The sequence below is a fragment of the Pristiophorus japonicus genome, chromosome 2 (genome assembly GCF_044704955.1).
Source record: "Pristiophorus japonicus isolate sPriJap1 chromosome 2, sPriJap1.hap1, whole genome shotgun sequence".
Classification (NCBI taxonomy): Eukaryota; Metazoa; Chordata; class Chondrichthyes; family Pristiophoridae; genus Pristiophorus; species Pristiophorus japonicus.
Window position 1 is genome coordinate 283425516 of NC_091978.1, and position 22944 is coordinate 283448459.

Here is a 22944-nt window from a genome sequence, read left to right on the forward strand (position 1 = left end):
TGATGATCAGAAAACCATAAATACTGTGACACATTTTGCAATGCCAGATCTAACCATTTGGCCAGTGGATCTACTTATTTGAAAAGGAGGCCCTTTCACAACATGGACTGGCATAATTGTTGCTGTTTTCAGGAGAGATGCAGCAATCCATAATAAAGTACTTAGAGACACAACAGCAACTTGCATTCATCTCGTACTTTGCTTGCAAAATGTTTTACAAATGGGATCGATGGGCAGGATGGATGGAAAGAGGATGGATGGAAAGAGACTGGATGGCTAAAGAGAGGAGGATTTTGATTGCAGGAAGAGAGGTAGAAAAACAAAGGCCCCGAATTTACAGTCAGCGGCGAAGTAAAGGCGTTCGCTGCTGGCCCCGAAGTCAGCTTCGCACAAAGATCTCGCGATCTCTGTCGAGAAGTTCGGGTTTTCAACGTAATTCAAATCAACGGAGTTTAATGGGGATCCATGAGTGCGAGCTGCTGTGACGTCAACAAGCTGTCAAAGCAGCCAATCAAAATGCAGACAGCGAACAACGAAGTGAGTAAGCTCGTAATTCTAAATTTAAAAAAATGTTAGTGCAAAACAAAGATTGGGGCTCTCGCATGTAAAAAAAATCTTTTTTTTAAAGTATCTTAAATTTTTATTTTTATTAAAATGAATAAATTTGACACTGCACAAAATTAAAATTCATTTTTCAGGGCCATAACCTTTGTTTAGCCCTGAGTAAACTGTTAAATTCCCAATTACACCTAATTGCTTAATTACTGAGGAAGAGCTGAAGTTTTCCTCTCTTTCCCTGATTTCAGAGATTAAACTGATTGTTGGCTCTGTTGGAGGAGAGCGCTGTGGCGGGGGCTGGGTGAGGGGGGGGCGGGGGGGCGGAGGTACACAGCCTGTGGAGGAGCAGTAATGACAGACCGCAACTTTAGGATCTCCCAAAGTTGTGGTCAGTTTCAAAGGCGAATGATGCGCACGCTGCCAGTTCGCTGCCATCTGGACCGCAAATTCCGGGTCAAAGTGATTTTGGGAAAGAATTCCACAGAGCAATGGCATAGTGTCTCCTCCCATGGTGAAGTGGAGAGTGCCGTGGCAATCAATAAACCAGAATCGAAGGAGAGGAATACAAGGGGCAGGTTGAGATACGTATCATTCAAAATTGCTGATGTATAGTCTATTACAAGAGGCGGGGAAGTAGAAGCAAATTGGTGCACTTAAAATCAAGCATCATTCTCACCTGGGACGATTATAATGGGACGCAAAATGAATAAACCTGAAGGCTGGCAAAGGATAATTATCTGAAATATTGAAGTCAGCAGAAGCACGCACACACCTCTCATCCAGATCAATTCTCTCTCATGGCCGGAGTAAAACAAAGTGCAGCATCTCATAGCATGTATTGTTTCCATCGTATTTATAAAACCAATATACAAGTGTGTACTTCTGCAAGTGAGCAAAGTATATAATGACTTAACTATGTAAATTCATGAAAATCTTTTCAAAATAAACTGCTAAATATGGTGTGTAGTTTATAAAGTTTTAGTTAACAGCATCTGTAAATTTGGGAGGGACTTGCTTGATGTTGTTTAGACTTTACTGTATGAGAATGACCTGGCAATAATTTCAGGACTAATCTGATGTCTCAATTTATGTCATCCAGGTTCAATGACTTGATTTTACTCCCATGTGCTTGTTATTCTCTGTGTTCCAATTTGGTTTTATTTGCTTATCAGTGATCTGAACTCTTTATCATGTGGAACATTTTGCTATATAAATATACAATGCTATTGTTGCGATTTTCTCTGAAGCTACAACTAGTGTTGCTTATTAGAACTCTATGGTTGCTGGTCTTTACCACATGACCAATGGAACCTTTTCCAACAGCACTATGTTAGGTGGTCTGGCTGACAAGTTCTGAAACAGCTAAGGCCATAATTTTAATGGTTAATCAGCCTTTGAATTGCCACTCATAACATTTATTTTCTGGCAGAAATGAAGGGGCTGAATTTTATTGACTCCTCTGTGCACTGGTTCTTCCTAAAGCAGCATACCAGAAGTGTGCTGCACCTGTCCAGGCTGAGCAGTGACGATTAATCTGGCCCATGGCATGCCTGCCCACAACTGGGCTTAGCACCAGAAACAGGGCAGGACACTGATGAACAGCAGCCAGAAGGCCCCAAGAACTGAGAATTCATCTGTAATTTTTTTAAAAAACAGGTCCATTTACCTTCAGTCCTGTCTTAAACTTGCTCTGAAGTCCCCCCAAACTCTCTAAGAAGGGTCCTGATCTCTTTCCCCCCCCCCCCCCCCCAAACGTCAGCTTTGTGGTGCTGTGTCTAGATGCCCCATGTCTACACTGACATGGAATTGAGGTAGGACAGCTGTGAATGCTCTCTCCTGCCTCACTTGCGTGACAGCATCAGGCCTCTGCCCACAAACTGGTAAGCCCGGGACAATGTAAAAGGTTGACGAGTTGGTGTAACAGGTACCCGCCTCCATTTGTTTTGACCTTTGCACTCGGGGAATATACATTCTCCAGGCGAAAAGATCACAATAATGGGCACACAAGTTTTTAAACCACTGCCTAATTAGTTGATGGTCGATATACAGCTCAGACAAAGGGTGGGTTATATAAAATGAATCCATACTTCAGAAACTGAATAACTCATCTGACACTGATGTTTCCCCTCTGTTGTGGTTTGCAGGCTCTGGAGAGCGAGTTTGTTTCCTGCCAGCTTCACCAGTGGATTGATCTGATTTTTGGATATAAGCAGCAAGGGCCTGAGGCTGTTCGAGGCCTCAATGTCTTCTATTACCTGACCTATGAAGGAGCTGTCAACCTGAATTCCATCAATGACCCAGTGCTAAGAGAGGTAAGTTAGTGGCAAAAGGTAGTGACAAAATGCTACAGTGAATTAACCAGCAGGGTTTTTTTTTGCCAGAATTACAGAAGCATGAGATATGAAAAGATTAGATCTCAGTTCAGTGACTGTCTGTCTTCGGTTCGCTAAATTATTTTAAGTAGCCTATGGAGCACAGAGTAAGTTTATTTGTTCTAAATTACCAATCAAAGTTCAGACTTTTTCCAGAGTGGAACTTTTAAAAATGTGCTTGTCTTCTTGTGATATTCAGTGACAGATAGCTTGAAAAATAGTATTAGAGCCTTGTATCAAAGAGTTTTACTATCCATGACTGCCAAGTTGCTAAAGACAGGCCAGTAGTTCTGATATACCTTTTGTTAACTGCCCTCAGAGATTTTATGATGCATGACAACGACACCATTACATACCAGGCTCCGACACAGTAAGAGAGAGGGAACTTTTTAATCATTCAGGCTTTCAAATCTTTTTTCCAAATGCAGCTATATATCTCTGATAATTGAAACCATATTCAAGAAAAAAAATCTGATGCACAGCAGCCAAGCACCAGTTTGTGTGCACTAAAGCAGTGTGTAGCTAACTTGCCTGAAGTTCTAAAAAGTCATTTGTGCATTTGCTGTAAGTGAAAACTCCCAATGATCTTTGATGATATATATAATATCATTTTAGTTGCAAAATATTTTATGTGGACGTAACTTTAACAATCTTTATAACATTTCAGCATCTGTGACTGCTGTACTCTAACATTTTTAAAGTGCTGATCTGAGTTTTTGAAAATCTTGAAGGAAGTTTAACCAACTTGTAGCCCTTTTCAAAAAGCCAGTCGTAACTTAACATCTTCATTTTTTGTTCTGTCTGTTGCTTTTTTTAATAGTAAATGCTGATGGCCTCTTCAAGCAGAAACTGGCTTGGACGAGTGAGGAAATTGAGATGCAGCCGTTAACTCAGTGTCTTAGCCATTATATAATTTGAACTGTGCATGTTAATTTAGCTCTAAAACTACAGGCTCAGTAATTCCTGCAAACCAATTCCCCCAATAATGTCTCATGTTTCAATGCAAATATTTTTAATTATCTTCCAAAAGGGATAATGATGTTCAGGCGCTCTGATAGGATATTTTAGTATGTGTCTGGAAATTGTTTCCCCTTGCAAGTGTAAAAACCCTGAATAGTCTACTCTTAATCTGAATACTGATTGTACTGGTTTTGAAAAGGGTGGTGGAGAAACCAATTCTAATCTAACATTATTGTTTATAATGCTTCAGTAATTGTTTGTTGGTGACCATGTGACATTTTGACACGCTCAGGTGATATGGGGTAATTGATGTCCGTTTAGAAAACTGACCTGAGAGATTTTAAATGATGTGTATTGTTTTATTTTGCATGATCATTACAATCCTCCTGGTACCAAGCCTATTACTTTGATTATATGTAGATTGGTCACAGTTTTCTAATTTTCACATGCTGAACTTGACAGACTGAACAAAATTATAAACAACATGTCCATACATTTGAGTTGGTACTGATAACTGTTCATTCAACGGAGAAAGAAATAAAGAACTTGCATTTGTTTAGTGTCTTTCACAATCTCAGGACATTCCAAGATGCTTTACAGCCAATGAGATATTTTTTGAAGCGAAGTCACTGTTGTAATATAGGGAAAACTAGCAGCCAATTTGCCCTTAACAATATTCCACAAACAGCAATGAGATAAATGACCAGATGATCTCTTTTAGTGATGTTGGCTGGGGGATAAACATTGGTTAGAACAAGGGAAGAGAATATGAAAACATCTGTTCAGGAACTGATTTAAAAAGTTCATCTAGATTTAGAATACCACTTTGAAATACCATTGACATTTATATCAGCAATTACAGTTAAAAGTATTACAAATTCAAGCTGTGATTGTAGAGAGCTCAAACGCAAAAAAACTTAATTTTAAAACTTATTTATTCTTGTATCCTAGGGGTACATAGGAACTCACTAATGTTAGGCTGAGGTCACAATTCCAAACACCGACTTGCTCAAGCGTCACTCTCACAAACACACTGTAAGGCTTATTTTTAACACAAGCGAATACACTATATATGGTTATTAAGAAGGAAATGCGAACAGGAGTCTAAAAGCATCAAGTCATGAACACAATTATTTGGCATTACAATATATGAACATCTGAAAACCATGTAATAAAACCAAATACTTCCTCCCCTTCCACCACCTTTCTCCAAATATGAACTGGAAATGTCACAAGTGACCAAAAGGTCCAACAGCATCGGCAAAGAGCAAAAATGACTTCGGCCTGGAAATTGGGTACGGCGCGGTAACACTCGAGGTAACTTTGCGCCAGGCGCAGAAGTCTCGCCTCTTGCGATAAATTGGGGTTACCGCTCCCGAAAAAAAGTGGAGCGCTAAATGAAGTGCTCCACTTCCTTCCTGGGGCAGGAGCGAGGCGCACAGCTCAGCAGCGCAACACTCTGGGCCGCATGGCGCTGTCGCGTACACGGGGCTCCCTTCCTGAATTAAAGGGAAGGGCCCAAGCTGCATAGTCTGCATAATGGGAACCCACTTACCTAGACCAAAGGGGTGCCGCGCGATCAGCCCGGCATTCAAGCAGAGTGCCAGGCTGAGCGACTGCGACACTGACCCCACGACCAAAGCGGAATGAGACTTTTTTCACCAGCAGCCCGCCACCTCCCCTTTAAATTTTGCCCCAGTAGCAGCTGGCCGTCGGGTATGCGTCCCCTATTGCTGTCACTGTTATTGCCCGGCACCGCTTCAGGGGGCGAAACCCAATTTAGATGCCAGGGCGATGTGCACGACAATGACGTCACGATTTCCAGGCACAGGACATCGGGACGCAACGCTGTAGTGTCGCCGCTAAACTCCCACCAAATTTAGTGGGAGTCGTTAGCAGCGCTGAGCTTGGTCGCAAAGTTATTTGCGCCTCACTAAAGGGAGGGGCAAATGCACTCAATTTCTCCTCCTTGATGTTTTGAGAGTAGACTTTTCATCAGATTGGTATTCTTTCTTGAAATGCAACTGCAAGTCTTGCTTTTAACCCCCAGTCCCCGCCCCACCCTCACTGCCTTTTCTGAAATATTATCACTCACTTTCCATGATCCTTGTTTTCCTAACAGTGAAGAAATGTACTTACAGGTGTTAATTTCATGTATGCACTGACTAGTATTGAACCCATTGCAAGTGTTTACTTGAGTGAAATGCCTTTGTTCCCTTAACAAGCACACTGCAGTTTGCACCATTCAATTGCTTTATGTCCCTTGATACTTTTACCGAACAACAATCTATCTCAGTCTTGAAAGCTCCATTTGTTCTATATTGAAGGACTGATGCATTTCATTAGCATATTATTGTCCTGTAACGTGAGCTGAGGTTTAAAATCTGCCACACTTTTCATTTTATTGGAAGTATAATTTCCTCGAAGTATAATTTCCTCAGCAGTTAATTATTGCATTAACCTGGAGGACAGATAATTTGATGACGTGATAACTAGCAACCTACCCCAACAATGAATGTTGGTAGCTTACATTAAATGCCATGAAGCTGTTTGTCTCCCAAACTATGTCTGACCACTAAAATGACACTTGACCAAATAAAATGCTAACACACCAACTAGGTTCCTTGAGAAGGTTCTGTGGAACAGTAAATTATCATTAAATACTCACCCATTCTTTCTGTTCCTGCTCACAGGACTTGTTTTGTAATCAGTTACAAAATCTTATGTAACCTGGCATGGCACATTCTTACTCTTATCTTTTATTGGTGTAGCATTTGTTTGACCTTAAATACAAGTTGCAGGCAGCTGCAATGGAATCAAGACTACGTGTACAGTAGGTAGTGCAGGGCCCATCTGGGGGAACAATGAGGTTGTATAATGAGCACCCTTGCCATATCCTTTCTTTTCAATGGATGCCCTTATAGAGCTGTATGAACTGTTGTGAATGCTGTACTCTGGAGGGAAGAAGAGAGCTTTTACTGACGGGCAGTTAATTGCAAGCACATTATCTGTGGCCCACTGCAGGAGGATAGTAATCTTCTTGCATTTGATACATAAAAAGCATATTACGAAGAATACAGATCCGAATGAGTCCAATATAAATCCTAGCTATCTTGTACAAACCAACTTTTATTTAATACTTTGGTGGATATTTTGTCCTAAGATTAGCTAATGGTCGAAATTATACCTCATGGTATTTTCATGGTTTGCTTGTGTTGTGGCATTAATTACAGTCACTGGGCATCAACTTAACTAGTTCACAGCAAGCAACCTGTGGCATCTTCCATTTCATCTGTAATCATGCCATTGCCTATTGTCTACCTTGGGACGTTTTACTGTGATAAAGGTACTATATGAATGCAAGTTGTTGTTGTTACCTACATGACAATGTGTTTGAAAGTTTATGGATTTTATTGACCATACTTTATATGTTTAAACATAAGCCATTCAGTCAATAAAAATCGTATGACTGTTTGATAGCATCCATTGTGAAAGGCCATGTATTTCAAAGAGAATTAGTAACTTAGTGAAATATAGGGTAATTTTAATGAAGTTAATGGTGCCCAATGAAAAATGTGCAATATCCGAGACAGACTTTTGGTGCCATAATTTTTTTTCTATACAAGTGTTTTTTTCACTCTTTTCTGTATTGCTTTTTAATTTACTTCAAATATTGTTCCGTGAATGCTGTTTTAAATTGGCAAAGCCTGTGACTGATCCCCTGAGACCAGTTGTAGTAAAATCTGTTCTTAACAAAAGCAAACTCTGTGTTTTACCCTTACTGGGTTAGAATCCACTGATAATTTGGCATCATAGTCATATGAAAGTAGTTAATAAAACGCTAGGTAACTTGAGAGATTTTTAATTTGAGGAGTGTTAAATGATAATTTCTTGTATTGAAGGCAAACTTCCAGTTTTAATCTGTTCTCTTACAATTTACATTTTTGTGATACGACAACTCTCAATTTACAAAATGCAGCCTTTAAAGTGTGAATTCATAGCCTAGTTTCATGATCTGTACACCCTCATTTATAATGTGAGCTTTACCCCGACTTGACTTTGAAGAGTTGGGTTAATTGTCTAATTTTCTGTTTAATCTAATATGTCATTAGCTCCACAAAGCATGGCTTTGTCCTGCCATGGAAGAATAGTGGCAAACTACCTTCTGCACTATTTGGTCAGTCAACTCTGTATTTCCAAAACATTTATTCTGAAGATTGGCATATTCATTGCATTAACACTATTTTGGAAGTATTTTGACCACATGGACTGAGATGGTTCAAGAAGAAAGCCCACCACCACCTTCTCAGGGCAACCCAGAGTGGGTGATAAATACCGGCTTTGCCAGCAGTGCCTACATCCTGAGAATGAGTATTAAAAAAAAGAACTGACCTAAACTTGTGTGATACACCCATGATTTAAGTGTTCTAAATCAGATTAAGAATTCTTGAGGCCCTGGAAACCATGTACATTTGGGGCCGTACGACCCTGCCCGCCTCCGCCTGCTCCCCACCCCCCGCTCCACTCCCATTCAATAAAGAAAGTCTGGTGTTCCCAGGTTGGCAGCTCCTGCAGCCCACCTAAGCCTTTCATGTTTCTAGTTCCCAGCCTGCTGGCTTCTTTGTAAGGCGTGGGGCACGGGGGGTCCAGGCTGCCATACTCCCCATTCAAGTCACTTGCCGACTGGCTCTTGCTTTTTTGTTTAGAAGGCTCTTGCCCTTATACTTGGGCTGCTGCTGCTGTTGGTGTTGGAAAGGTGATAGGAAAATGGGCAGAATTAGGGGTGGGGGTAGGTTCCAGGTGGAGACTTCTGCGCCTACCCCCGGCCCAGGCCTCGTATGTCATTAATGTGCCCCTGCTCTTAATGAAGGGATCTATTTTGTGCGACATATGACTAGTTGTTTCAGATAAATGATGACAGAATGCATGTCCATAGACATTAATTCAGCTGATTGTATTAACTCAATTAAACTCATGATTATTTTTACATAAATGGGTGAAGATTGAGTTCTGCAGCATGCACTGTTTTGCTAATCTGTTGGTGCTAATCGCACAAGTAACTAGATGAGCCATTATTGTGCCTAATCCAAGGGACTCTTTTAATAGGCTTTGAAGAAGTGTAGTGCTTTTCGTATTGCAGTTTTATGGCTTTTCTATTTGAAACAGTAAAACTTTAAGGTTAGATGTTGAGAAAAATTACGGATTTTGCTGTGCTCAGTTTCAAGACAACCCCTCCTCCAATATATGAAGTTGACCGAGGATAATGCCTATGTTGTATTTGTATCTAAATAATTTTACTTTTACACACTGAGTGCATGATTTGGTTTGGTGAAATAATAATCATGTTCAAATCTATTTCAAAATTGGACAAATGTGAATAAAACAAAGTAATCTCTGCAGTGTAGGACCACAAAGAAAAGCCAAAACTATTTAGAATCAGATTTTGGAAATTGGATTCTGAGTTACCTTTTCACACTCCTATCCTTACCAAGTATCTTGAAAAGAAATTAGTCAGTTTTCATAGATCATTTTATTTCTACATACACCAATACAGTAAAGCTTAAGAACATTTGGTTGCAATCACTGGTGATTGGATAAATGAGTTTCTGAACTATTTGTTCAATTGTTAATTAGTAATCAGCAACATTAGATTAATTACAGGAAATTGGCTACTGCTTTTCGACGCGGTTGAGATTTAGCTGAAACAATGCTTGAATACTGATTGGAATCAAGTTTCCTTGGAAGGATTTTTTAAATTTGGCTGACAGTTTATTTCCTCATTACTTAAAACTCTAACAAATCTTATCAATCATCAGGTATATCTTCTGGTAAGTTTGAACTAAAATCAGTTACATTAGTGTTGTTTTCTCTGAACAAGGTTCTCCCATAAGGTATGTTAGCCTTTATTGCAAGGGGGTTGGAGTATAAGAGTAAGGGAGTCATGTTGCAATTATATAGGGCTTTGGCGAGACCACACCTGGAGTCCCATGTACAGTTTTGGTCTCCTTACCTAAGGAAGTATGTACAACAAAGGTTCACTAGATTGCTTCCTGGGATGAGAGGGCTGCTATGAGGAGAGATTGAGTAGAATGGGCCTCTCTTCTCTGGAGTATAGAAGGATGAGAGGTGATTTCATTGAAACATATAAAATTCTTTAGAGGGCTGACAGGGTACATACTGAGAGGCTGTTTCCCCTGGCTGGAGAGTCTAGAACTAGGGGGTCATAGACTCAGGATAAGGGGTTGACCATTTAGGACTGAGATGAGGAGCAATTTCTTCACTCAGAGGGTGGTGAATCTTTGGAATTCTCTACTCAAGAGGACTGTGGATGCTCAGTCGTCGAGTACATTGAAGACTGAGATCGATAGATTTTTGGGCACTAAAGGAATCCAGGGATATGGGAATAGGGTGGAAAAGTGGAGTTGAGGTAGAGATTCAGCCGTGATCTTATTGAATGATGGAGCAGGGTGGATAGGCCATATGGCCTGCTCCCACTCCTATTTCATATGTCTTTATGTTCGTAAAGCAGAATCATTTAACTCTCCATTGCACAGAAAGGGGCAACAGATTATTCATACTGGGTTATAATAGAGAAAACATATATATTTTATGAAATAATTTATTTTTTCATGGTGTGACTGTGAATCGAAACATAGTGCTGAAATTATTAGGTTTAGTTGTGCAGATCAGATTCCGTACTCACCCTTTGCTCTCCACAATGCAATTCCTGAATGCTGGTAAATTGGTATGGCTGTTGGTTCAGCCTTTGCAAGATTTGTTTGAGAGTTTACAATTTCCACACGGCTTCTTAAATAATCAAAGAGTTGGCAAGAGGTGCGTGGTGAGGCGTCGGGAGTTCGTTGGTGAGGCCTATAAAAGGCACAGCAGGGAGTCCGGGGCCCAGAGTCGGTGAGAGGTGCGTGGAGAGGCTGATAAAAGGCGTACTTGTGCAGCTACAGGGAGAAGGCAAAAAAGAAGTAGAAAGAAACAGAAAGGTGACGTCACAGTCAAGGGGGTAAGTGATTGGCTGGTGATTGGTGAGTAGTTTTTCTTTTTTCTCTTCTATAACAGTGAGTAAACTTTAGCATTGTTGTTGCCTATCTAAGGGTTAAGTCATGGCAGGACAGCCCGGTCACGTGTTATGCTCCTCCTGTACCATGTGGGAACTCAGGGACGACTCCAGTGGCCCTGACGACTACGTGTGCGGGAAGTGTATCCGCCTCCAGCTCCTGACGGACCGTGTTGCGGAGTTGGAGCTGAGGGTGGATTCACTCTGGAGCATCCACGATGCTGAGAATGACATGAGTAGCACATTTAGCGAGTTGGTCTTATCGCAGGTGAATGGTCCACAGCCAGATAGGGAATGGAAGACCAGCAGGAAGACCAGTGCAAGGAAGGTAGTGCAGGGGTCCCCTGTGGTCATCCCCCTGCAAAACAGATACACTGCTTTGAGTACTGTTGAGAGGGATGACTCATCAGGGGAGGGCAGCAGCAGCCAAGTTCATGGCACCGTGGCTGGCTCTGTTGCACAGGAGGGCAGGAAAAAGAGTGGGAGAGCGATAGTGATAGGGGATTCAATTGTAAGGGGAATTGATGGGCGTTTCTGCGGCCGCAACCGAGACTCCAGGATGGTATGTTGCCTCCCTGGTGCAAGGGTCAAGGATGTCTCGGAGCGGGTGCAGGACATTCTGAAAAGGGAGGGAGAACAGCCAGTTGTCGTGGTGCACATTGGTACCAATGACATAGGTTAAATAAGGGATGAGGTCTTACAAAACGAATTTAAGGAGCTAGGAGCTAAATTAAAAAGTAGGACCTCAAAAGTAGTAATCTCGGGATTGCTACCAGTGCCACGTGCTAGTCAGAGTAGGAATCACAGGATAGCTCAGATGAATACGTGGCTTGAGCAGTGGTGCAGCAGGGAGGGATTCAAATTCCTGGGGAATTGGAACCGGTTCTGGGGGAGGTGGGACCAGTACAAACCGGATGGTCTGCACCTGGGCAGGACCGGAACCAATGTCCTACGTGGAGTGTTTGCGAGTGCTGTTGGGGAGGAGTTAAACTAATATGGCAGGGGGATGGGAACCAATGCAGGGAGACAGAGGGAAACAAAAAGGAGACAAAGGCAAAAGACAGAAAGGAGATGAGGAAAAGTGGAGGGCAGAGAAACCCAAGGCAAAGAACAAAAAGGGCCACTGTACAGCAAAATTCTAAAAGGACAAAGGGTGTTAAAAAAACAAACCTGAAGGCTTTGTGTCTTAATACAAGGAGTATCCGTAATAAGGTGGATGAATTAACTATGCAAATAGATGTTAACAAATATGATGTGATTGGGATTACGGAGACGTGGCTCCAGGATGATCAGGGCTGGGAACTCAACATCCAGGGGTATTCAACATTCAGGAAGGATAGAATAAAAGGAAAAGGAGGTGGGGTAGCATTGCTGGTTAAAGAGGAGATTAATGCAATAGTTAGGAAGGACATTAGCTTGCATGATGTGGAATCTATATGGGTAGAGCTGCAGAACGCCAAAAGGCAAAAAACATTAGTGGGAGTTGTGTACAGACCTCCAAACAGTAGTAGTGATGTTGGGGAGGGCATCAAACAGGAAATTAGGGGTGCCTGCAATAAAGGTGCAGCAGTTATAATGGGTGACTTTAATATGCACATAGATTGGGCTAACCAAACTGGAGGCAATACGGTGGAGGAGGATTTCCTGGAGTGCATAAGGGATGGTTTTCTGGACCAATATGTCGAGGAACCAACTAGTGGGGAGGCCATCTTAGACTGGGTGTTGTGTAATGAGAGAGGATTAATTAACAATCTTGTTGTGCGAGGCCCCTTGGGGAAGAGTGACCATAATATGGTGGAATTCTGCATTAGGATGGAGAATGAAACAGTTAATTCAGAGACCATGGTCCAGAACTTAAAGAAGGGTAACTTTGAAGGTATGAGGCGTGAATTGGCTCGGATAGATTGGCGAATGATACTTAAGGGGTTGACTGTGGATGGGCAATGGCAGACATTTAGAGACCGCATGGATGAACTACAACAATTGTACATTCCTGTCTGGCGTAAAAATAAAAAAGGGAAGGTGGCTCAACCGTGGCTATCAAGGGAAATCAGGGATAGTATTAAAGCCAAGGCATACAAATTGGCCAGAAATAGCAGCGAACCCGGAGACTGGGAGAAATTTAGAACTCAGCAGAGGTGGACAAAGGTTTTGATTAGAGCAGGGAAAATGGAGTACGAGAAGAAGCTTGCAGGGAACATTAAGACGGATTGCAAAAGTTTCTATAGATATGTAAAGAGAAAAAGGTTAGTAAAGACAAACGTAGGTCCCCTGCAGTCAGAATCAGGGGAAGTCATAACGGGGAACAAAGAAATGGCGGACCAATTGAACAAGTACTTTGGTTCGGTATTCACTAAGGAGGACACTAACAACCTTCCGGATACAAAAGGGGTCAGAGGGTCTAGTAAGGGGGAGGAACTGAGGGAAATCCTTATTAGTCGGGAAATTATGTTGGAGAAATTGATGGGATTGAAGGCCGATAAATCCCCAGGACCTGATGGACTGCATCCCAGAGTACTTAAGGAGGTGGCCTTGGAAATAGCGGATGCATTGACGATCATTTTTCAACATTCCATTGACTCTGGATCAGTTCCTATCGAGTGGAGGGTAGCCAATGTAACCCCACTTTTTAAAAAAGGAGGGAGAGAGAGAAAACGGAATTATAGACCGGTCAGCCTGACATCGGTAGTGGGTAAAATGATGGAATCAATTATTAAGGATGTCATAGCAGCACATTTGGAAAGAGGTGACATGATAGGTCCAAGTCAGCATGGATTTGTGAAAGGGAAATCATGCTTGACAAATCTTCTGGAATTTTTTGAGGATGTTTCCAGTAGAGTGGACAAGGGAGAACCAGTTGATGTGGTATATTTGGACTTTCGACAAGGTCCCACACAAGAGATTAATGTGCAAAGTTAAAGCACATGGGATTGGGGGTAGTGTGCTGACATGGATTGAGAATTGGTTGTCAGACAGGAAGCAAAGAGTAGGAGTAAATGGGTACTTTTCAGAATGGCAGGCGGTGACTAGTGGGGTACCGCAAGGTTCTGTGCTGGGGCCCCAGCTGTTTACATTGTACATTAATGATTTGGACGAGGGGATTAAATGTAGTATCTCCAAATTTGCGGATGACACTAAGTTGGATGGCAGTGTGAGCTGTGAGGAGGATGCTATGAGGCTGCAGAGCGACTTGGATAGGTTAGGTGAGTGGGCAAATGCATGGCAGATGAAGTATAATGTGGATAAATGTGAGGTTATTCACTTTGGTGGTAAAAACAGAGAGACAGACTATTATCTGAATGGTGACAGATTAGGAAAAGGGGAGGTGCAACGAGACCTGGGTGTCATGATACATCAGTCATTGAAGGTTGGCATGCAGGTACAGCAGGCGGTTAAGAAAGCAAATGGCATGTTGGCCTTCATAGCGAGGGGATTTGAGTAGAGGGGCAGGGAGGTGTTGCTACAGTTGTACAGGGCCTTGGTGAGGCCACACCTGGAGTATTGTGTACAGTTTTGGTCTCCTAACCTGAGGAAGGACATTCTTGCGGTTGAGGGAGTGCAGCGAAGGTTCACCAGACTGATTCCCGGGATGGCGGGACTGACCTATCAAGAAAGACTGGATCAACTGGGCTTGAGAGGGACCTCATAGAAATGTTTAAAATTCTGATGGGTTTAAACATGTTAGATGCAGGAAGAATGTTCCCAATGTTGGGGAAGTCCAGAACCAGGGGTCACAGTCTAAGGATAAGGGGTAAGCCATTTAGGACCGAGATGAGGAGAAACTTCTTCACCCAGAAAGTGGTGAACCTGTGGAATTCTCTACCACAGAAAGTTGTTGAAGCCAATTCACTAAATATATTCAAAAAGGAGTTAGATGTCGTCCTTACTGCTAGGGGGATCAAGGGGTATGGCGAGAAAGCAGGAATGGGGTACTGAAGTTGCATGTTCAGCCATGAACTCATTGAATGGCGGTGCAGGCTAGAAGGGCCGAATGGCCTACTCCTGCACCTATTTTCTATGTTTCTATGTTTCTATGCTGCCTTTTGTGCCTACATGTGCCGGAACCCGCTTTGTGACAAGTGCGATGCTTTACAGGTGTGATGTTAGCTTCTACTGAAGTTGGAAATTGGAAATTGGGAATTATACAAATTAACTCAAAATGCATTAAAATTCAAAATTAACCACTTGACATAATACATTTTATTATTCTTGTTAGTGTCATTGGTATAGAAAGTAAGGTCCTTTCCTTTTGTTGGGCAGGTGGGCGTGGAATCATAGCTACAGTCTCCAGGGTAAAGATAGAAATCAAGTATTTAGAAAACAATGTCAGTGAGTTGTAAATTCATCATACTTAGTAGCGTAGGGATTACTGAAATCTTTGTAGAATTTATAAACAACTACTGGAGCATTACTGGCCAGATGGCTGCATGTTCTCAGGCATGGGGTGCAATAATAAACTTAGCACCAAAATGCGAAGGAACAACTGGGGTGTGTCAGGATTTGTTACTACTTTGTTCACTACTATTGGATTGTAGTACTGTTTTAAACATAGCTAGGCCAACTGATTTGCCGTGACGCGCGATGGCATGGCATACTCTGGTAGATGCTGTGAATATATCTACACTTATTGGGCACAAATTTGGCCCTCCGGTTTTTTCGGTGTACTTACGTGAGGTGCGGCGACTTTCTGCTCTCAAAACGTGCCGAAAATATATTGCCATATTCTCCCCGTTCTGTGGACCATCCTTGTGCTTGGCATGGCGTAGCAATCACAGTGGGGGGGCGGAGCTAGGGTCGTGCGGCTGAAAGAGTGCTGGCAGGGGTGCGGGGCTAGGGCTCAGCGTGTGTAACAGTGCCGGCAGTGTTGCGCATTGGAGCGTTCGCGCATGCGCTCGGGCGTCCCACCCACCGCACCTATCCCTGGCCAAGTGGCCTTTTGCACTGGCATTGCTTTAGCATCAGACCTATTGCCCAGAGAAATAACTCTGCAATTGTTGAGTACAAGGGCACCTTGAATAGCTGACCACAGAATGGCTGCAGCCCTGAGAAGTATGCAGATAGAAGTAAAGATTCAATCAAGCTCCTTCAATCATAATCACTGGATTCAATTCAAGCAAATCTCATGCAACCTGATTTTAATTCTATGAATTACGACACTACCATTCAAATTTATAATCATTTCTGAAGTCTATACAAATGGTACATGCTGTTGGGAGTATATTTAGTTGTCTCAGATGAGCTTTCATTTTTAAAATGTACTCTTTTTAGTCTAGCACGGATGTTTTGGATTGCATCATGGCCTTTTTGTCAGCATTATTTATGATTTATTTTGAGGTGTCATGGCAACTATCAAAACTTACAATAAGTACATAATAGACTTTTACACTTAACACATTAAGACTCCTGCAGCCTGTGTGTTTCCAGCCCCCCTCCATCCTGCCAGCCCCCTTTTAAGTTCCCTGCTGCAGCCTCCTTCTGCGAGCCCAGCCTGCTGCGTCTCGTGTGTGGCAAGTTCACTGCTCTCCCACCCGGGTTTCCCACCCATCGCACCTATCCACGGCTGAGTGGCCTCTCGCACCGACAAGCCCACTGACTTCACTGACTTCCCGGGCTAAGTATGAATAAGGACTTTATTTATTTATTATTGATGGTTTTTATGCTTCATGAATGTTGTTGAGAAGGTGTTTAGTGCTTTGCAAGGTCCTCTCCACTTCCCTCCCCGCCCCCCCCCCCCAAAAAAAAATCTCTGGCTACCTGCGCTGATTTCTTAACTCTCCGCAAGGGTTTTTGTGGCCGCATACGCTGGCCTGTTAGTTTGGAGCAACTATTAGCTGTCCAAACTGGCTTAAATGGCCAAAACAGGCGTAGGTGGCTGGTAATGCCTCCTTTTGGAAAAAAAACGAAACAAAAAAAAATCCTAACTAACTCACTTACACTGGCGCATATTAAATTTGCAGAATGGGGATTTTTAAGATACTCTAGAAAAATCAAGTTGCTCCACAAAAAACAGAGCAACTCCTGGGCAAATTTGGGCCCATTGTGTGCAGTTCCATTTGCTGTGCAAGTACCACAATTTTACATAACTCCCAAACAATGCAGGTTTCTGAACAGTATTTTAAATCCTTTTTCTCGAGACATGCAACTTTGTTTAAAAATTTAGAAAATGATTATTGGCTGAAGATTGCTGTTTTTCTTTTGGAAGAAAATGGTCTAAAGCATTTGAAAAGCTGAAATTCTAATCTATAATTTGGTAATTCTACAAAAAAAAATGTTGTTTTGTTTTAATTCCAGAAGGGATTGCAAACATCCTTGAGATGTAAAATATTCACACACACTTTTTTTTCCTCCAAAAAGTTTCATGAACAAACTGATGATTGCAATCTTTTTCTTTTTGCTGCTGATCAGCCAGCTAGATTTAATCAAGCCCATCCAACGCGGATAATCTTTGTATTTGCAAATCTGGAGAAGCCTCTAACATTCTGGGTGAAATTGTTTCTGCTGTGACTGGCTGGTTTCCTTCAGATTGGCAGCTGGGATATATTATAGCAGACAGACAGCTGTAAGGCTGTAGCTGGAGTGAGCATGTCCGGCAAGGTCTACATTTTAATAGGTTTGGAATGTATTGCCTCACATTATGTTAGTAAGAAAGGTCCTGGTGGGGAAACCATTGCAAGTTTTTACAGACGATGATTACTTCCTGTTTTTCTCCTTGGCAGCCACAAAAATTAGGTTTTATAGAGTAGCGCTAATAACGGGTCAGGCCATGGGGAGTTTCCTTTTGTTTGACAATGTACCTACACTTTGTAAAGAAGAGGGCTATTGTATTAATAGTATGAGGTTTAAAAAAAAGTCAAATATTTTGTTACTGCTGTTACTCTTAAAGAGCACAAGTTAATTTTTTATTTGTCCACAGTCCATTTATTATTATTAATTAAATATAGACAGTCTTATTTTTCTAATGTATTGTTTACTAACAATACTAATTAGTTTTAGATCTGGTGTTGAATGATCCAGCTCTTTTTACAATACTGTGAACATTTTTTTTGGGTTGATGTTAAAGATTTTTTTTCAAATTGAGAAATATGAACTTTTAATTTTAAGGGTCACAACCTAATTAACCTACAATGTGTCATTCTCTTTAGCCCCTTTAGTTTTATGAGACAATGACATTTCCAATCAAATAGCGCGCTTTCTCCATAAATACATTTAACACAAATATATTTGCAGGCAGAATTTTTACTGCAAAAGTGGATGTAATTTGGGAAAATGGTGTTTTATATTGAATTATGTTGTACAACTTGACAATCCAGTGCCTGAACAATTTTAAAAAGCAAGCTAGTTGATTACAATAGGCATATTAGGCAGGAGCCAATTAGACAGGATAATAGGGCAGAATTTGCAGTCGGTATGACTGTGTACCCTGAGTATGCCATCACATCGCCTTTGAAATGGACAGAAAATTTGGGATTTTACATGCGCTAAATCTCGAGCTTACAATCTGTCAATTTCAAACTCTGACTGAGAAATCCTTATTGCTGGCGCAGAGTTGGCTAATTGCCCACAAACTACCCAACAATTCCGTTTGCACAGCGGAAGGTGAGGGAGGGATATGCAGCAGCTTGAAATATACACCAGTCATGATAAAAAGATCTTTAAAATAAATATCTATATCCACTTAACTATCTCCTGATCCCAATGCAACTCTACCAAGATTGAGAAACTAACTTATTTATTAATTTATCAGGGTGAGTGAGAGACTGATTTTATTAATTTATTGGGGTGAGTGAGACTAAAAAAAATCATGAATGGGCATCAGAGATTTCTGTTTCCTGATTGGAGCACCGTCCCACATGATCACAGGTACGCTTACTCACACAGTGTGCCCCACGGATCCGTGGGTCACTACGCTTCGCTCAACTCCGCAGCGAAACAACATAAGTTTTTGAAGGAGACCTCGCACCAGGTAACTGCCAATTTCTTTCGGAGGCTGGCATCATATTCCTTAATTATACTGCTGACAGCAATTTCAGGGCCAATTTTTTTTTTAACTAATTTTTTAAAGATCACTAAATAGAGACTTTGGGCTAAATTGTCCGAGCTGGTAGCGGGCATGATCGGTGGTGGGTGGGTGAATTTTTTTTCTGTTTTTTAAAAAAAAAAACAGTGGGCTGGGAACCCACTGACAACTCGCTCCCACGCACCTTTCCCATAGGCGCATCTGTCAGCGTGGAGCTGACCTGACCTTCAGCAGCGGGGAACCCAATTGAGGTACTTTACAGGCAATGAAGAGCCTTTTTCCCCCTACTTTTTAAATTACTCTGCATGGCCACAGGATTCACATAGCTGGGGAATCATGTCTGTCAACCTGAGACGTGAGTTCCATTGCCATTACTTGACAGCATGGAAAACAAGCCAAAATAAAAACATGTTGATTACATCAGCTAACAGATTGATGGAGATTCTGTACTACTTGTAAAGCTACTGGTAAATGTTAATTTTTCACCGGCCATTCTCAACCCTTGCCTTCCAACTGAACAGTAATTGCAGTGAATTCATCTGCACTATCAAAAATTACTTGTACCATTTAAATAAATGTGTGTGTTTCTGGTCAAGTTTTTCTCTCGGTATACTGTGATTGTCCAGTTAGACATTAACTCAAGTCATCAGCTGTAATAATTTCATTCTCATCATTCATTCCACTGGTTAAATTTGCTTTCAGTCCCTGAATATGTGTAATTTTTCAGTCTGAGACTTTAGGGTGAATTTCTGCGGAGGTTCTCTTACTTGTCCATTGTTAACGTCATTGGAAGAGCTGCAGAAATCCCAGAAACATATTGTAAGCACCACTTACACTGTTTGTCAGGGATTCCACAGTTGTTCCACTGAAATTGCATAAGATTGTAAATCCACCCCTTTGCAATTGCATTTAAAATCTGCTTAATTTTATGTATTATCTATATACACACACACCTTTTATTTATACCAATTACTGATATAAACGTCAACAGATTTGTGACTGAAGCACCAATAACTTCACAATTGATGTACTTTTTAATTATGTTCTTCATCATATTTGCAGATGGAGTCATATTACTTAATGATTTTATTTAAATATTTCTTGGTCACTCATGTATAAATTTTATTATGTGATTGTACAGTAAAGATGCAACACCCACTTTGTTAGATTGAACTTAAAATTGAATGGGCCAGGGTCCCTTTAAGGATCCTGGGTTAAAACGCGCTAAGAGTGACGTCACCAGACCCACTCCATCTAATTGGGCCAGGTAATGTACTGGGCGGGCTTAATCGGCCCCATCAAGGTAAGTTCATTCTGTACGCAGGATTAAGCCAGCAGTGGAATTGGGACCCGCCACGGACACCGGCCGCACCTGGCCCACCAAGGTAAGGAACATTCTGGCGATAATTGCAAATTGCAATTAGTTTGAGCATACAACAAAAATAGTAACTTGCATTTATATGGCGCCTTTAACAGAGTAAAACGTCCCAAGACACTTAAACCGTAGTATTGTTGTATTCTCCTTGTGCGCTCTCAAAATAATTCAAACTGCAGTAGTTCTATATTTGGGAAGAAAAAATGATGAGTAGAGGGAAATGACTGTACTTGGGTGTCATTTCCTAGTAACTGTTCTGTCCAATTTCTATCTTTAGTTTAAAACTTCATAATCATGCTATTTTTTTGAGGTGATTTCAGAAGTATATGCTAAAAAGAGAGGTTATATTGACCAAAATTGGCAGTTAAGTACAGTTGCGTTTTGATGAACACAACCTTATTGCCAAGAAATGTTTTCTGCTTGAATCAGGAGCTTGATAAATTGTGGGTTGAAGTAGCCAATTGGCAAATCTTAACATCACAATCCATTCAGTCATTTATCCTGCAGTTCAATCCAAAATAACAGAAGATACCTCATATAATTAGGTTCCTAAATATCATGTTTAGTCTATAGTCTATCATCAGATTGACTTGTGTCTTCAGTGTTTTAAAAAAAGCTGCTAATTGGGTAATCATTTACTGCAGGATGATTTTGTATTAATGTTTTGTGTTTGCATCGTGGATTCTATACAACAGCACAAGTGAGATTTGATTTGGTGTATTGGCATTTTGTTGCATACTAGAAAAGACTGACTGCATTTTACCGAGTTTGTTTACTGTAGCATTGTTTATTTTAAGTGAAATGAAAGATTCCTCGAGAGATCACAGCAGGACCCTCAAATCTGTACTTTTTAATATTTTTTATATGGGAACGAAAGTTCCACCCGTTTTTCGGCGGTCCCCGGTTAGTGCGTAATTTTTTTACCACTGGGGCCAAGTGGGCGGGAATTTCATCCCACTTTTCTCGGCGGTAACCAGAGCAGAGTGCAGTGGACAGAATCTTTGGCTCCCAAGTTGTGTGCGCGCACGGCTGTCAAGCTCCGCTCCGCGGGAGGCACTGACGAGAGGCCAGAGACTGCCGGATCGTGGTGGGGTGGGGTGGGGGCGGGGGGGGGCGGGGTGGAAAGAGAGAGATCGCTGTGGGAGGGAAGGGAAGAGAAAGATCGCTGTGGGGTGGAAGAGATCGCTGTGAGGGGGGGGGGGGAAGAGATCGCTGTGTGGGGGAGGGAGGGAAGAGATCGCTGTGTGGGGGAGGGAGGGAAGAGATCGCTGTGTGGGGGAGGGAGGGAAGAGATCGCTGTGTGGGGGGGGGAGAAGAGATCACTGTGGGGGAGGGAGGGAAGATATCGCTGTGTGGGGGAGGGAGGGAAGAGATCGCTGTGGGGGGGGAGGGAGGGAAGAGATCGCTGTGTGGTGGGGGGGGGGAAGAGATCGCTGTGTGGGGGGGGGGAATGAAGAGATCGCTGTGTGGGGGGGGGAAGGAAGAGATTGCTGTGGGGTGGAGGGGGGGATGGGGAAGAGATTGCTGTGGGGGGGGGGAGGGGGAAGGAAGGAGATCACTGTGGGGGTGGGGAGGAGATCGCTGTGGGGGGTGGAGAGGAGATCGCTGTGGGGGGCTGGGGAGGAGATCGTGGGGGGTGGGGAGGAGATCGCTGTAGGGGGGTGGTGGGGAGGAGATCGCTGAGGGGGGTGGGGTGGGGAGGTGATCGCTGAGGGGGGGTGGAGATTGCTGTGGAGTGGGGGGGGGGAAGAGATCGCTGTGAGGTGAGAGAGAGAGATGGGGGGGTGTGAGAGAGAGACGGGGGTGTGAGAGAGAGAGACTGGGGGCGGGGGTGAGAGAGAGACTGGGGCCGGGGGTGAGGGAGAGACGGGAGGAGAGGGGGGTGAGAGACTGGGGGAGGGGGTGACGGGGGGTGAGAGACACGGGGAGGGTGAGAGAGAGAGAGAGACTCAGGGGAAGGTGAGAGCGAGAGAGAGACTGGGGGGGATGAGAGCGAGAGAGACTGGGAGGGGTGAGAGAGAGAGACAGACTTGCGGGGGGTGGTGCGAGAGAGAGAGAGACTGGGGGTTGAGAGAGAGAGAGAGAGACACGGGGGGGTGAGAGAGAGAGAGAGAGAGACTTGGGGGGCGGGGGGGTGAGAGAGAGAGAGAGAGACTGTGGGGGGTGAGAGAGAGAGAGAGAGAGAGAGAGAGACTGGGGGTTGAGAGAGAGAGAGAGAGACTGGGGGTTGAGAGAGAGAGGGAGACTGGGGGGGTGAGAGAGAGACTTGGGAGGCGGGGGGGGGGGTGAGAGAGAGAGAGACTGGGGGGTGAGAGAGAGAGAGACGGGGGGGTGAGAGAGAAAGATTGGGGTGTCGGTGAGAGACTAATAAAATGTTTATTATAGTTCATTAATAAATAAATAAGGTTTTTATTAGACCATATACATTATTGCCTAACACTACAAAATAGTACAATCCACTTAAAAATACATCAAACTGTGGAGAACTATAAAGATCTGTGTAATATCAAACAAACCTGTCAGCTCTGTGTACATACCGCCCACTTAAGATCCACTTAAAAGCACCTTCTCCAGGGCGGTATGCTGTGTCGGC

General features: G+C 42.7%; 1 protein-coding gene across 3 annotated transcripts in view; it reads left to right on the forward strand.

Annotated features, from left to right (window-relative positions):
* Positions 1 to 22944, forward strand: part of lrba (LPS-responsive vesicle trafficking, beach and anchor containing) — a 1157354-nt gene that overhangs the window by 1037812 nt on the left and 96598 nt on the right. For all 3 annotated transcript variants that reach the window (XM_070871469.1, XM_070871472.1, XM_070871473.1), the window contains exon 47: positions 2703 to 2870. In XM_070871469.1, the coding sequence (XP_070727570.1) occupies positions 2703 to 2870 (168 nt within the window). The remainder of the gene's footprint in view (positions 1 to 2702; positions 2871 to 22944) is intronic.